This window comes from Onychomys torridus, chromosome 1, assembly GCF_903995425.1.
Source record: "Onychomys torridus chromosome 1, mOncTor1.1, whole genome shotgun sequence".
NCBI classification, from domain to species: domain Eukaryota; kingdom Metazoa; phylum Chordata; class Mammalia; order Rodentia; family Cricetidae; genus Onychomys; species Onychomys torridus.
In genome coordinates, this window is record NC_050443.1 from 3,325,759 (window position 1) to 3,342,685 (window position 16,927).

General features: G+C 48.4%; 1 protein-coding gene and 1 non-coding gene across 3 annotated transcripts in view; both read right to left on the bottom strand.

Moving 5' to 3' along the window:
* The window catches only part of Znf784 (zinc finger protein 784), a 27,196-nt gene continuing 10,269 nt past the window's right edge, over nt 1–16,927 (bottom strand). Inside the window, exons 1-2 of one of the 2 annotated variants that reach the window (XM_036181976.1) lie at nt 3,461–4,370; nt 1–1,796 (exon numbers count right to left, since the gene is read on the bottom strand). In XM_036181976.1, coding sequence (XP_036037869.1) covers nt 927–1,796; nt 3,461–3,538 — 948 coding nt within the window. In that variant the 5' untranslated portion in view covers nt 3,539–4,370 and the 3' untranslated portion in view covers nt 1–926. Of the gene's footprint in view, nt 1,797–3,460; nt 4,371–16,927 lie in introns of those variants that run through there. The other variant, XM_036181969.1, reaches the window with a different exon arrangement.
* Nucleotides 10,444–10,516, bottom strand: Trnaa-ggc. The gene has a single exon. It is a non-coding gene; the product is annotated as a tRNA-Ala (tRNA).

Consider the following 16,927-nt stretch of genomic DNA (forward strand, 5'->3'; position numbering starts at 1 on the left):
GAGAAAGTCTTTTAATAGGAACAGACTGGAAGTCCCCACTCCCACCCCAAACTCCAGCTCCGGAGTCCTTTTAGCCCCTTACATCAGTGTTTTCTCTTGCTGTACAGCCTGGACCAGTCCACCAAGGTTGTCATCAGCCAACCCTTCCTCCGAATTGCCCAGGACTAAGCAGGAAGCTGTTTACCTCACAGTGGAGGAAAATAGAGAAATCGGAAACTTCTTTGTAGACATGGGAGACCACAGGCTCTGCACCTAAAGCTTAAGGGGGTACCAGGTGATTGCTTGCTTGCAGTGTGTGCTCTCAGTTGCTTCCTGAAGAGTCTGGTAGGCTACCACTATGGGGTAGGATGGAGAGGTGAACAGAGCTTAAAGGTAATCTCTATGGGCAGGCTCACATCCTAGAGAATCATGGATTCCCAACTGGGGTTTAAGTACTCTGGTTTGGAGGGAGAAGGCATCCCAGTATTTCTTTAGAGATGGCCTGGTGGGCATCTTCTGCCCAGGGAGGGTAGGCATCCCAGGACTAGTGCAATCCAGTTGAGGTAGGCAAAATATTTCATACTATCCACCTTAGGGCAACCCCTCTTTGTCCAGAGGTAGTCCAGATTGGACTGGAGGTGGCAGTGGATAGTCTTGCTTTGCAGCCTGGGATGGTCTGGACCTTACAATCCTCCTGCCTCACCATCCAGAATACTGGGCTTACAGGAATGGGCCATGCTCAGCTGTCTCTGTATTTTCACATGTAGCTGGACATCTATAGAATTGCAGGTACCTCTTTCCTGAGTCTCAAGTGTAGTGCGGGTTTCTCGGAGACCAGAACCTGCTGGCTTCTCAGTTCTCCAATCCCAGCTGCTCATTATTTCTCCTTGGCTTTTGCCACTATTAGTCCATCTACTTCCCCTATGACATGCTTCCTATGACCCAGCCTACTGGTCAACCTCCACATTCCCCTTCACAGTCTCTCCGAGCCCTTCTTCAGTAGTGTTCTCTGTCCCACGCTTACTCCCTGATTCCTGGGCCACCGAAGTCGGTCTCAGTTGGCCTCCAGACTCTCCCACCCCAGGCCCTGGCCCGTGGAAGTGGGTGCGCTGGTGTTTGCGAAAGTTTGAGGAGTTGTTGAAAGTGCGGTCGCAGAGCGTGCAGCGGAAGGGGCGCTCGCCAGTGTGGATCCGAGCGTGTCCGCTCAGCACAGAGGACTGTGTGAAGCCTTTGCCACAGATGCCGCAGTGGTAGGGCCGCTCCCCCGTGTGCACACGCTCGTGATCTCGCATGTCTGAGGAGCGGCGGAAGGGCTTGGAACAGAACCTGCAGGCGAAAGGCTTGCCTACCGCGGCCCCTGCAGCTGCCGCGGCCACCCTTGGGTCTGGCCGTCCAGTTGATGCTGTGGGTGGAAGCTTCCGTGAGGTGCCTGGCTCCACCCCGTGTCGGTGTTGGTGCCGGAGCAGAGGTGCCAAGGCCTTAAACGCCCGTGGGCAGAGTGGGCAGCGGTAAGGCCGCTCTCCCGTATGCAAGCTGTAGTGGGCACGCAGGCTAGCAGGACCTGGACAGCTGTGGCCACACACGTGACAACGGCTTGGGTTCCCACCCTGCCCAACCCCCTCCACGCCTGCCAGGTGGCCATGTTCGTGGAACAGCAGCTCTGAGACCAGGTGGAAGGCAGCGGGACACAGGGCACAGTGAAAAGACCCCGGCTCTGGGGGCTCAGGTACCGATGTAGTATCTGTAACTTTTACCACCTGGATCTCGATGAGGTCACTTGGGGGAGTGGCAGAGCAACCACCATCAGGCACCAGGACCTGGAGAGCAGAAGAAACGGGAGGCTGTGGGCCCTGCTCGGACAGCATTCTTCAGTATGCCTCCACTTACTAAAACACTTGCCCGGGCTGGGGAGATGGCTCACTGGGTAGACACTTGCCAAAGCTAACGAACTGAGTAGGATCCCTGAGACCCGCAGGGTAGAAAGACAGAACTGACTCTCCCAAGTTGCCCTCTGACCTCCACATGTCTGTGCTATGGCACACATGCACACTCTTTCCTCAAATACATGAATAAATTTTTAAATAAAATATTTGATCCTCTGAAGTCCACTGGATCCTTCTTCTTGTTGTTGTTTTTTTAAATGATTTATTATTTACTTATTTTGAAACAAGAGTTTCACTATATAGCCTTAACTGGCCTGGTACTTGCTGTGTAGACCAGGCTGGTCTAGAACTCACAGAGTGCTGAGACTAAAGGCATGTACTATCAGGCCTGAGCTTTTCTTTTTCTGTGTATGTGTGAGTGCCTGCGTTGACTACAAGTGTACAATGCCTATGGATTGCCAAAGTGAGGGCCAGATCCCCTATGAGGGAAGCTGGTTGTGAGCCTCCATGTGGATACTGGGAACTGAACCTCTAAAAGAGCAGCTAGTGCTCTTAACTGCTAAACCATCTCTTCAGACCTGGCCATTGGTTTCTTGACCCTGTTATCCACGCTCCAGAATTCTTGCTGTATCCAGTTGGCATTTCCTTTTCCTGCCCCAAATATACCAGGGACACAGACATACCTCTTGTCTATGCTAGTTAAAAGCCTCATTGTTTCTTGCCCTTACAACTGAAAACCACCACTCCAAGGGAATCCCTGTTCCTACGTCTGCCCCTCATTACCCACCTCTCTGGAGCACCCCAATGGACTTTGTAAAACGTAAATGAGGGCATGCAATTTGCCACTCCACACTGCACTTAAAACCCTGTGTCGTCCCTATCATATCCACCACGATCTGGATCCCGCTTGTCTCACTGGCAGCCGTGGAAACATAAGCCGTCACCCAGCTGACTTCTGCCGTCTAAATTTAGCTCGCCCCACCCCGCTCTACCAGTTTACATTTTATTTCCCTTATAGAACATATTACAATGAATTATGTTTATTGTCACTCCTCCTCACAAGACGGCAAGCTGCAAGAGGACGTCCGTTTTGGTCCCCTGAAACCCAGTGCATGTTTGTTGAGTATTCCGAGTTACTCTCCAGTCACGAGTTAGAGGTTCCAAAGTCACCCGGCACATCCATTTCTCCTCCAAAATCCTCCCCTGGGCATTCCTAAGGCAGTCCTTGTGTTGTCACATGCCACCCCAACGTGGTGACCGGATTATAACTCCCCTTTGAGGTCACCTTCCCCACCATCCATCCACTAGCCCCGTAACTTCCCAAGCGGCCCGCTCCTCTTAAGACTCCACCCCTCTCTACCCTGCCCTCAACCCAACCCGCCTCCAGGCCCCGCCTCCGCCAGGCCTCCAGGCCCCGCCTCCGCCAGGCCTCCAGGCCCCGCCTCCTCCAGGCCTCGCTCCTCATTCCCCATAGGCTCCTCCCTAAGCCCCGCCCCCGGAGTGTCACCATACCCCCGCCCCGTCCCCTAGGCCCCGCCCCCTGGCCTGCGGGCTCCTTCGCCGTGAACACCCGGCCCAGACCCCTTCGTCGCCCGCACCAGGTCCGACGGCTCCGGGGATGGCGACTCCCGGGTCGGTGAGCTCGGAGTCGGGGGGTCCGGGCGCGCGGCGGCCATCTTGTAGCTAAACCCTGTCCCTGAGGCCGATGATCGCCCCGCGAGGGGCGGGGCCCCGGCGGGCGGTGCTGCGCAAGCGCGCGGCAGGGCGGCGAGGGGCGGGCCATAGCGGGTAGATGGGTGGGGCCGCGGCGGGGCGCTGCACAAAGTCTTCCTTACCTGTCAGTCCTCCACACCGGACAGACTGAGCTCAAAGCTGGGAGGTCGGCCACATCCTGGAGACCAATTCCGACGTCGTTCCCCTCCCCTTTTTAAAAATTATTGTTTAGGCAGGTTCTCGCTGTGTAGACCGAGCTGGCCTCGGACTCTCTTTGTAGACCAAGCTAGCCTCGAACTCACAGAGATCCGCTCGCCCCTGAGCCATTATGCTCGGCCCTACGAGTCCCTTTTTTTAAAACAAAACAAAACAAAAACCCACAACTGGCCAAGCCCGAAGTTTGCTTATCTGAACCTCAAGGCACGGAAGAAGCTTTGTTTTACGTTACAGAAAACGTTTCTGAGGTTACTATCAATTTATGGTTCAGGAGACAGAGCGGCGCAGTTTATGATTGGAAGGTTTTGCAAAAGTCTGTGTCAAGACAGAGACTCGGTGAGCGGCAGTGCAGGAGCTTCCAGAAGGAAGCAAATCCCTGCTAGTTGCTGTGATGTTTAGGAGAAAAGAGGTCAACAGGTTTTCAGCAGCACCAAGGACAGGGCTTTTCTGAGTGCTTGACTCAGTCTGGGGCCTGACTTTGTGACTTGGGATAAGTCACGACATTTTTGTGGCCAACTCCTCCTCCTCCTTTTCTTCCCGCTCATCCTTCCCTCCTACTGACAAGACCGCATACCGTGAGAGCTAGCCTCAAACTTACTATATAGTCGAGGCTGGCCTTGAACTCTATTTTGATTTTTAAGGATTCTTTTTTTTTTTTTTAGTGGGTATGGGTGCTCGGCTTACATGTATGTCTATGCACCACATGTCTGCAGTGCCCACGGAGGCCAGAGAGGTTGTCATAGCCTCTGGAAGTTACAGATGGTTGTTAGCTGTGGGTGCTGGGAGCCAAACTGGGGTCCTCTGCAAGAGCAACCAATGCGTTAGCTGCTGAGTTACCTCTCCAGCCCTTGGCTTGGACTCTTGATCTTTCTGGTACTGTGATTACAGGCATTCATCCCGATGCCCAACTCCATTCCCTCTGTCTTCTGTACAGACCTGTAGAAGAGGAAACAGCCAGAAAAGAGACACGGTAGGGCGGCGGCAGTGGTGGTGCACGCCTTTTCATTCCACCTCTTAGGAGACAGAGGCAGGTGGATCTCTGTGAGTTCCAGGACAGCCTGGTCTACTGAGTGAGTTCCAGGACAGCCAGGGCTACACAGAGAAACCCTGTCTCAAAAAAACCAACAAAACAAGACAGAGAGATGGGGAAGGAGCTTTGAAACACTGTTTACTTGGGTAGAGCGGGAGACCCTGAACATTTATCACCACAGCTAATATTTCTGTTCTTCTAGGGGGTATGGTGGCATTTCTTCTTGAAGTTACATGTGGCCATGTGATTTTCTTTGGCTAATGACATATAAATAATAGTCTTTTGTCCCACTTGGCACACATGACAAGCCTCAGAGACACCCACACAATCTTCTATCCCTCCTGTTCTTTGGTAGGGAATAGTTGGTGGAAGTGAAATTTGCTTCGGGCTGAATTCAGAGTGACTGTAGTCAGCACAAACGTGGTGCTGAAACCGTGGATACATCACATTTCAAAGAAACATCTGCTGTATTAGCCACTGAGCTCTGTGATTGCCCCAGCAGGCCAGCTTCCTTTGGACTAGAACCTTCGGAATGCTTAGGCTTGTGGGCTGGTGAGAGGGTCAAGGTGCCCGCTGTCAAGCCTGACTACCTGAGTTCCATACCTGTGACCCATGTGGTTGAAGGAGAGAACCGACTCTCGCACGTTGTCCTCTGACCTCCACGCACATGTGTTCTGGCACAGAAAATAAAGTATATTTTCGAAACCATTGTTAAGCCGGGTGGTGATGGTGCACGCCTTTAATCCCAGCACTTGGGAGGAGGAGGAGGCAGGCAGATCTCTGTGAGTTCGAGGCCAGCCTGGGCTACAGAGTGAGTTCCAGGGTTGGGGATTTAGCTCAGTGGTAGAGCACTTTGCCTAGCAAGCACAAGGCCCTGGGTTCGAGCCTCAGCTCAAAAAAAAAAAAAAAAAAAAAAAAAAAAAAAAAGCAGAGTGAGTTCCAGGAAAGGCTCCAAAGCTATACAGAGAAACTCTGTCTCAAACAAACAAACAAACAAACAAAAAAACCCTCATTTTTTTAAAAGAATGCTAAGCAGGGCTGGAGAGATGGCTCAGCAGTTAAGAGCACTGCTGCTCTTTGAGAGGTCCTGAGTTCAGTTCCCAGCAACCACACGGTGGCTCACAATCATCTATTATAGGATCTGATGCCCTCTTCTGGTGTGCAGGTATATATGCAGAGCACTCATACATAAAATATAAATAAATGATTAATTAATTAAAAAAGAATGCTAAGCATGTGCACTTAGACAGGATTATTCCAGCCCTGGATATGTATGTAGCCTTTAAAATAAACTTTCTGGACTTGTGTGTAACACTGCTGATGTAGCAGACATGATGTGCAGGACAGTAGGGGTAGTTCTGTAACGGGGTAAGAAACCGCGTTCTGATCAGAGTTGAGGCCCACTGCATGGGAGGTTAGTTAACACCTGGTACTGTAAACCTGCTCAGTGTCCTAGTTAGGTGGAGGAGGTGGCAAATCACTTACAGATAGGGGTTTAATGCAGTGGTAAAACATTCTAACCAAAAGCAAATGGCTGAGGAAAGAGTTCATTGGGCCTACATGTTCTGATCACAGTTCATTGATCAAGTTAGGAATCAAGAAAGTGCCCCATGGGCTTGTCTACAGGCCTGGCTGACGGAGGCATTTTCTCAGTTGAGGTTCCCTCTTCCCAGATGACCCTAGCTTGTGTCAAGTTGACCACCACCACCACCAAAACCCAACAAGTAACCAGCAATCTGTCAAAAGCTCCTGGCTGATATCTTAGTCAGGGCTTCTATTGCTGTGAAGAGACACCATGACCATGGCAACTCTCTCTCTCTCTTTTTTTTTTTTTTTTTTTTTTTTGGTTTTTTGAGACAGGGTTTCTCTGTGTAGCTTTGCGCCTTTCCTGGAACTCGCTTTGTAGACCAGGCTGGCCTCGAACTCACAGAGATCCGCCTGCCTCTGCCTCCTGAGTGCTGGGGTTACAGGCGTGCGCTGCCACCGCCTGGCTCATGGCCACTCTTACAAAGGCAAACATTTAATTGGGGCTGGCTTTCAGTTTCAGAGGTTCAGTCCACTGTTGTCATGACGAGAAGCATGGTGGCATGGAGGCAGACATGGTGCTGGAGAAGGAGCTGAGAGTTCTACACCTCCATCCGCAGGCAACAGAAGGAGACTGTTCCACGCTGGGCATAGCATGAGCATATCTGAGACCTCAAAACCTGCGTCCACAGTGACACACTTCCTCCAAGGCCACACCTACTCCAACAAGGCCACACCTGCTAATAGTGCCCTCCCTATGGACCAACCATTCAAACCCATGAGTCTATGGGGTCATTCCTTTTCGAACCTCCACAAGGGGACGAAAAGAATGTAAGAGCCAGGCCATGGGGGTAGGTGGTGTGGAAAGACCACTGGCTATGCTTGCACAGGACCAGGGTTTGATTCCCAGCGTCTACATCAGCTAGCTCACAACTGCCTGTAATTCCAATTCCAGGGTATCTGATACTGTCTTCTGGTGTCTGTGAGTACTAGCATGCACATGATACACATATATATGTGCAGGCACACACAAAAGCATAAATAATTAAAAATAAAACTATCTTTAATTTTTGTAACACACATCTTGAAAGTTCTTATTAATAAAAAAAAAAATCCAGAGCCAGGTATTGGGGTGAAAGCTGAAAGACCAGAGAACTAGGACAAGCCACAGCCAACCTCACCTCACCAACTCCTCAGCCTTCAGAGTGAGCTACTTCTTGTATATCCACGTCTATGTGCCTTTCTGTGCCCTGCAATCTCACTTCTCTCTCTGCCCAGCTCTATCACTTCCTGTCTGTCTGTACAGACCTCCAGACCTCTATGGTTAACTCCTGCTGGGATTAAAGGCGTGTGCCACCATGCCTGGCTCTATTCCCAGTGTGGCCTTGAACTCACAGAGATTGACTCTCTGCCTCCTGAATGCTAGGATTAGGGCTTGTGCTACCATTGCCTGACCTCTGGGTTTAATATTGTGTCTGGCTTTTCCTCTGATCCTCAGATAAGCTTTATTAGGGTGCACAAATAAAATATCACCACCAATTTTTATTTAATTTAATTTATACATATATGTATATGGGTGCCTGCAGAGGCCAGAAGATGGAGATGTATTCTCTGGAGCTGGAGTTCCATGAATTATTGAGCCATGTAATGTGGGTGCTGGAATCAAATTCAGGTTTTTTTTTTTTTTTTCAAGACAGGGTTTCTTTGTGCAGCCCTGGCTACCCTGGAACTCACCCTGTAGACCAGGCTGGCCTCAAATTTGCCCTCCAAGTACTTGGACTAAAGTCGTGTGCCACCACACTCTGCTTGGCCAGAATCTTTCTGCTCTTCCATAGAAGAGTTTGAACAGGTGCCGTGACACACAACTTTAGATACATGCCAGTACTCAGAGGCCAGAAGCAAAAGCTCATGACTTTATCATTTTCATAACAAAGTCAGCTTAGTTAGAACTGTATCACTTGGCTTTTTCTCTTCTTATCTCCTCCCAGCTCAAAATGCTTGCATCTATATCTATATCTATATCTATATTTTTTTCCCAAGAACTCACAGAGATCACCTGGCTTTGCCTCCCAAGTGCTGGGTTTAAAGATGTGGACCACCACCACCTGGCCAAATTGCTTGCATCTCTTAATGGCCAGCAAGCATTCTCTTTAATGCAGTGAATTTCAGAGAGGATTTCAAAGTACGAAAATAACACCCGCACTAGTTCTCACGTGCTGCATGCTGTCTGCAAAGGGTATCTTGCTCTGTACATGGTTTTATTTCATCGCCTTGAGCAGTAACAGAGAATCATTTCTGTTTTGTCAATGACAGGAGCCCACAGCTCAGGAGGACATAGTTAGTGATGAGATGAAACAAAAACCTTTTTAAAAAAGACTTATCCGCTTATTATTTATACAGTGTTCTGCTTGCATGTTGCCTGCAGGCCAGAAGAGGGCATCAGATCTCATTATAGACGGTTGTGAGCCACCATGTGGTTGCTGGGAATTGAACCCAAGACCTCTGGAAGAGCAGCTAGTGCTCCCAAGCCCTGAGCCATCTCTCCAGCCCCAAAACGAAAAACCTTATACACCCATCCCTTAATGCAGGGCGGTCTCCTCCACCTCCTGGGATTTTAAGTGTCAATCCCCCCCCCCAACACACACCCACACACACCTCTCCTAGGGTTCCTGCAAGATGGACATTCTTTTTTTGTTTGTTTGTTTGAGACAGGGTTTCTCTGGGTAGCTTTGGAGCCTGTCCTGGAACTCACTCTGTAGACCAAGCTGGCCTCGAACTCACAGAGATCCACCTGCCTCTGCTTCCCAAGTGCTGGGATTAAAGGTGTGTACCACCTCTGCCAGGCCAGATCCATCTTATAGGTCACATGTCTCTGGTGCTGCCAAACCCAGGCAGCAGTCAGTCTAAACACTATTTCAGAGAAGATTCAGAGAAGAGTCGAGAAATATTTTTGTTTTTTTCCGGAGCTGAGGACCGAACCCAGGGTCTTGCGCTTGTTGGGCAAGCGCTCTACCACTGAGCTAAATCTCCAACCCCTCCTACATGAGAAATATTAAAGGTTGTAACCTGAGGACAACTATGAGTGAAAGGTGTTTATTCCGGCACTTTGCAAAAATGCTCCAGCTGGAAGCAGCCAAGCCAAGAGTATAAAATTCCCTTATTGGCAGGGTCAATCCCCCTTCTCAAATTAAGTAGGATTCTCCCTTCCCCAGCAAAGTCACTTCCCACAGAGGCATTTCCTCTTTCTCATTTTGTGTTCCACGGTACCAGGTACACACAAGAGAAATCTCGCTGCTTCATTCTCTAGACTGGAAAACGAGACCAGAATAAGGAAAGAACTCACTCAAAACTAGTCATCTAGCAGCCAAATGGTACTCAGAAGAGCCAAGTACTGCGTGGGCACTTGACCCCCCAGTTCTTAGAACTGCGGTGTTTCTCTGTTTTTAAATAAGCTGGAGAGACAGCTCAGAGGTTATGAGCACTAGCTGTTTTCTGTAGGAATTGTGTTTCAGGCTGGGAATGCAGTTGCGTGGTAGAGTGCTTGCCTGGTATGTGCAAGGTGCTAGGTTCTCTCCTCAGCACAGATGGAGAAGGTGAGAGAGAGAAAGAGACAGAGAGAGACCGAGACACAGAGAAACACATACACAGACAGACAGACAGACAGAAAGAACAAACTAGGACACATAGTAGATAAGAAAATGTAAGCAAAAAAAAGTATCCTAACAGTACCTTCAATAGTAAATCTTTTATTTTGAGCAATGGTCTCACTACATAATCCTGGTTCTCTTGAAACTTACTATGTACACCATGTTGGCCTCAAACTTAGACAGATCTTACTGACTCCTGAGTGCTGGGAATAAAAATATGACTACCATGTCCAATTATTTAATTTTTTTTTTTTTCCGAGACAAGGTTTCTCTGTAGCTTTGGTTCTTGCTCTGTAGTCCAGGCTGGCATCCAACTTACAGAGATCCGCCTGGCTCTGCCTCCCGAGTGCTGGATTAAAGGCGAACACCACCACTTCCTGGCCTTAACATTATTTATATATTTTTTTAATTTTTAAATTTTAATTAATTAATTAATTGATTGATTAATTTTTTTGGAGCTGAGGATCGAACCCAGGGCCTTGTGCTTGCCAGGCAAGCGCTCTACCACTGAGCTAAATCCCCAACCCATTATTTTTAATTGTACTATTTTATTTTGTGTGTATGAGTGTTTTGCTTGCATGTATGCCTGTATGTATGTCAGTTTTAAAAAAATTGTCTACAGGCTCCCTGACACCAATATTTTATTTAAAAAAAATTGAACTAAGGGGACTTAGGTGATGGCTCAGCCATTTAAGAGCACTGGCCACTCAACCAGAAGACCTGGGTTCACTTCCCAACACCCTCGGGTAGCTCAGAGCCACCTGTAACTGTAACATCCTCTTCTGACCTCCTCTGGCACAGGCATACGTGCAGGCAACACATTCCCATGCATAAAATGAAAGAAGTAAATATTTTAAAGTCTAAAAAAATAATGTCAAACAAAAGTTGCAAGACTCATGTAGTGACTATCCATATATGTATTTTCCTATTTTAAATAGTATCTACAGCTTAATCAGGCTCATTTTTAATGTGTTTATGTATGCATTTATTTACTTACTGCAGGGGGCACCCATGTGCCAAGAGGCACATTTGGAGGTCACAAGTCCAGTTCTTCCTTGATGCCGTGTGAGGCCCAGGGATGAATTTGTGCAGGCCATGCGCCTTGGTAACAAGCACCTTTACTAGCTGTCCCAGCACCTCCCAGCTTTGTTTTGGTTTTAAAATCTTATTTTATTTTTAATTATGTGTGTGTGTGTGTGTGTGTGTGTGTGTGTGTGTATGTGTGTATGTGTGTGTATATATGTGTGTATATGTGTGTGTAGGTGCCTGTAGAGACCAGAAGAGGGTGTCAGATTCCCTGGAGCTGCAATTTCAGAGTGTTGTGAGCCACCATGTAGGGGCTGGGGCTCAAATTGGGGTTCTCTGGAAGAACAGCCAATGCTCCCAGATCCTGGGCCACCCCCAAGCCTAGCTTTTAGATAATGTTTTCTGGTGGTGGTGGTGGCAGTAGTGGCAGAAACGCCTTTAATCCCCCCCAGCACTGGGGAGGCAGAGGCAGGCAGATCTTTAAGTTCAAGGCCAGCCTGGGCTACAAAGGAAAAAGTGTGTGTGGGGGGATAATGTTTGTGACCAGGACAGATTCTCTGTTACCACTCAGAGCAATGAAATAAAACCATGTACAGAGCAAGATACCCTTTGCAGACAGCATGCAGCACGTGAGAACTAGTGTGGGTGTTATTTTCGTATTTTGAAATCCTCTCTGAAGTTCACTGCATTCAAGAGAATGGCGGCTGTTAAGAGATGCAAGCATTTTGAACTGGGAGGAGATAAGGAGAGAAAGGGCCAAGGAATCCACTTCTAAGCTGATTTGTTATGAAGATAATAAAATCATGAGCTTTTGCTGAACTCAAAATAACAACAACAACAACAACAACAACAACAACAACAAGGTGTGTTCAAAGGAGAGAGAGAGAGAGAGGGAAAGGAGAGGGACACTATGACCCACAAATCCCAACTCAAGTTCTCAGTCTCCAACACCCCTTTCTTAGCTTAGGATTTGTCTTTCTCTGTGGGTCACAACATCAGCCTTTTCCAGAGTCTCAATGTTAAAAGACTTTTCATTTTCCCCCAAAATTTTAAGAAAGATTTATTGATCTTACTTTGTTCATATGTTTTTTGTTTGTTTTGCTTTGTGTTTTTTTTTTTTTTTTCCCCAGACAGGCTTTCTCTGTGAGCCCAGGCTGTCCTGGAACTCAGCGATCCCCCTGCCTCTGTCTCCCAATGCTGGGATTAAAGGCGTGTGTGAGTGTTTTGCCTGGATGTAGGTGGGCATGTTATCCTCAGGAACTGGAGCTATGCCTGGTTGAGAGCCACCTTGTGGATGACAGGAACAGAATCCCGGTCCTCTGCAAGAGCAACACATGCCACCATGCCCTGCTAATAATAGAATTTAAGCACAAGAATTAGGAGAAAGAGGCACACAGAAGAGATAAAATAGCCAGGCGGTGGTGGCGTATGCCTTTAATCCCAGCACTCAGGAGGCAGAGGCAGGCGGATCTCTGTGAGTTTGAGGCCAGCCTGGGCTACCAAGTGAGTTCTAGGAAAGGCAGAAAGCTACACAGAGAAACCCTGTCTCGAAACAAACAAACAAACAAACAAACAAACAAACAAGATAAAATTTATTCACGTGTGGGCATGGGCTTCTCAACAAAACCCTGCCCTTATTGTCTTCAACATTATATTTAACAGTATAGGATTAGAGTGATCTTAAAATTTTATGTTAATTTATTAAAAGATTCATTTTTGCAGGGTGGTGGTGTCGCAGGCCTTTAATCCCAGCACTGGGGAGGCAGAGGCCGGTGGATCTCTGAGTTCAAGGGCAGCCTGGACCACAGAGTGAGTTCCAGGACAGCCAGGACTAAACAGGGAAAAACAACAACAAAGAACAACAACAAAAATCGTACTCCATTCATGCTAGGCATCCACCTTGGTACCCAGTGCCCCCATGGAGCAGTGTACAGCGTGACCATCTTCTTGTAATGCTACAACTAACTGTTTGTTGGTTGGTTTGGCTTCTGTAACCTGCTCAGGCAGACAGTCAAGGACTATTTTGAGGTCCCCTTGAACCTTAACAAAGCAGAGCAGCTCTTGCTTGCTTGTGCGGACACTCAAGCGGTCTTGTGGTTTTGGCCTTTACAAGTCCTTCCCCCGCCCTTTTTCAAGCGGAGTCTCTAGCTGACTCAGAGATGGCTTAGCAGTTAAGAACACTGGCTGTGCCTGGCGGTGGTGGCATGTGCCTTTAATCCCAGAACTCAGGGGACAGAGAGACAGGCACATCTGTGATTCAAAGCCAGCCTGGTCTACAGAGTGAGTTTCAGGACAGCCAAGGCTATGCAGAGAAACCCTGTATGGGGTGGGGGGCCGCAGCGCGGCACTGGCTGCTCTTCCAGACCTTGTTTTGAGTCCCACCACTCCCATGGTGGCTCACGACCATCTTTAACTCTAGTTCTATGAAATCTGATAACTCTTCTAGGCTTTTTGAGCACCAGATATGCAAGTGACACACAGATATATATATATATATATATATATATATATATATATATATATATATATATCCATGCACATTAAACATTAAAGTCCACTTTAATTTTTTTTTGGTTTTTTGAGACAGGGTTTCTCTGTGCAGCTTTGTGCCTTTCCTGGATCTCACTCTGTAGACCAGGCTGGCCTGGAACTCACAGAGATCAGCCTGGCTCTGCCTCCCAAGTGCTTCGATTAAAGGTGTGAGCCACTACTGCCTGGCCACTTTAAATATTTTAAATCATGTTTTATTCATTTATTTTGTGTGTGTTTGTATGAGTGCACACATCCTAAGGGGTGTCAAGAGGATAACGTTCAGAGGTCAATCTTCTCCTTGCACTACGTTGGTCCTGGGGTCAAACTCAGGTCATCGGGTTTGATGGCAATCACCTTTACCTGTAGAGCCGTCTCCCAGGACCACTTGAAGGATCTCTGCTGTGGGATGTGCTGTATGGTGTGAATAAATAAAACGTTGATTGGCCAGTAGCCAGGCAGGAAGTATAGGATAGGCGGGACAAATAGGGAAGAGAGACTGGGAGGTGGAAGTCTGGAGGAGACGCCAGCCTGCCGTCCAGGGAGCAGCATGTAAAGGCAGCAGGTAAAGCCACGGAACATGTGGCGATATATAGATTGACAGAAATGGCCAGACAATGGTAGGTCTGAGCTAATGGCCGAGCAGTTTAAATAATGTAAGCGTCTGTGTGTTTATTTTACAAGTGGGGTACAGGACTGCCAGGGCTTGGTGGGACCTGGAGAGAAAAACTCTAGCTACAGATCTCACTGTATAGCCCTGGGTGGCCAGGAATTCTCTGCGTAGACCAGGCTGACCTGGATGGAGCTCACAGAGCTCCACCCGCCTCTGCCTCCCGAGTGCGCTGTTCCCCCATCCTGCATTGTAGTTGTCTGTTTATCTGTCTTCTGTGTATTTGTCTGTCTAATACAGCTGTGACTGACTTGGCGTTGGGGCCCACGACATGAAGTTAGGACTAACTGAGGAGTCACGAGTGTAAAAATACACACCAGTGTGTGAGAGCCAGTGCCAAGGGCCGTGATTCGACTGCAGAAAAGAGGCAGACAGATCAGGATTCCATGGAGTGGAGGTTATCGAGGGGACATGTCGAGAGAAGTGTGCGCCTAGGCGGCAGCAAGAGCAACGCTGACATCTGCCCCAGCAGGAAAGGCCAGCGGGAACTGTGTCTGATTAGCTTCAGCTAGTGTCAAAGGGGCAGCTCTCTCCCCGTCAATGAAACTCCACACGCTACTCTAATGGTATGTCTGGTTCACTGAGAGGCTGCAAGGAAAACCAAGGCTTACTCTGGGGCAGTTATGGTAGTTATCAAGATGAATACAGTCAGGTAAAGCTGAATCCATATAGCCGCTATTAGAAGCAGATATTCCAGAGCCGGAGAGATGGCTCAGTGGGTAAGGGTCGTTGCTGCCATGCTTGAAGACGTGAGTTCAATTCCTGGGACCCACATGGTAGAAGGTGAAGAACTGGCTTTCCCAAGTTGTCCTCTGACCGCCACACAAGTGCTGCGGCATGCACTCTGCCCTGCCTACCAATAAATGTCATTTAAAAACCTTTTTTAAGTAGTTACGGGGATGGAGAGGTGGCTCAGTGGCCGAGTGCTTCCTGCTGCTGCTGCAGAAGATCCATGTTCAGTTCCCAGCACCCACACTGGGTGGCTCACAACCACCTGCAGCCCTAGCTCCAGGGAGGGGAATCCCATGTCTTCTGCAGTGCTCCCACCAGGGCACTCATGTGACGGCAGCAGCAGCAGCAGCATATATACCCAGTTAAAAAATAAAGCAGAGTACGGTGGTGCACGCCTTTAATGCCATCACTCAGGAGGCAGAAGCAAGCATAATCATCTCTTTGAGTTCCAGGCCAGTCAGTGTTGCATAGTGAGACCCTGTCTTAACAAACAGCTGGGTGGCGGCGGCGGCGCATGGCTTTAATCCCAGCACTCTGGAGGCACGGGCAGGCGAATCTCTGTGAGTTCGAGGCCACCCTGGTCTACAGAGTGAGATCCAGGACAGGCTCCAAAAGCTGCACAGAGAAACCCTGTCTCGAAAAGCAAAACAAACGAACAAACAAAAAAGTAAGGTTAAAAAACAACTCAGTAGTTATGTTAGGTGGTGTCTATAATAATGAGGCAGAGGATTGCAAGTCTGAGCCCGGACTGGGCTACAAAGGAGCAGTTGTGTATACTGTGGGGGCGAGAAGGTAGTCTCCTCATGAATGTGTAGTGCTCTGTATAAGTAGGGAATGAAAGGGCCACGTAGTTTGTAGTTTCTCCTTGTCCTTCATCTAACACGTGGCTCTTCAGCCTTGGATTAACCTCGAGGGCCAGGGATTCTCCACTTGGGGGTCCTTTTTTACATGCTGGTAACTGTTCACTGAGGAAGTGGTCTTCTTTCTAAACTAAAACATTTTAAAAATAGTGTGTTTATGCATGCCATGGTGTGCTTGTGGAAATCAGTTCTCTTTTTCCATCATGTGAGTCTCTGGTCAAACTCAGGCCAGGTGTCAATCAGGCTGTCGGCGTTGGCAGCAAGACCGTTTATCCATGAGCCATCTCACCAGCCTCATCCTTAAGTCTTTGAATTTGAATCTCACAATCTGTGAAAATGGAGGAAACGTTTTAATAGTTTGAACTTTGTCGCCCCCATAAGGCCTGGGAGAGAGTTCCTTTTTGGGAAAGTTACATGATGATCAGCTTGGGTTTGTCCAGTGTGCTTTCCAGTGCAGAGACTGTGACCAAAGCAACTTAGGGGAGAAAGGGCTTATTTTATCTTACAGTCCGCCAGGGAGGGAAGTCAGGCAGAACTCACGGCAGGACCTGAAGAAGAGACCACGGAGGAGGGCAGCTTACTGGCTTGATTCCCATTGCTTCTTCAGTTTGCTTTTTTATACATCCCAGGACTTTTTGCTCAGGGGTGACATCACGCACAGTGGCCTGGGCCCCCCACATCAGTCATTAATCAAAAAAAAAAATGTCCCACAAACTTGCCTCCTCGTCAATCTCTTGTGTATTTTGACGAAGCAAGTCACTAGTTAACCTTTGAGGCCAGGCGGCAGTGACACACACCTTTAATCCCAGCACTTGGGGAGGAGGGAGCAAGATCAGGAGTTCAAGGCCACCCCGGGCTACTCGAGATTGATCGAGTCTAAAAGAGAAACAGCCAGGCGGGGGTGGCTCATGCCTTTGATCCCAGCACTAGGGAGGTGGAGACAGGAATATAAGGCGGGTGGAGACGGATTTCGTAGAGGTAAGAAGCCTTTAGTGGCTGGCTGCTCTGCTCTCCGGCCTTTCAGCTTTCACCCTCCATACCCGACTCTGGTTGCTATTGTTTAGACTAATTAGGATCTCTATTCACCAGACTACTGGAGACATTTTTTTTTTTTTTCT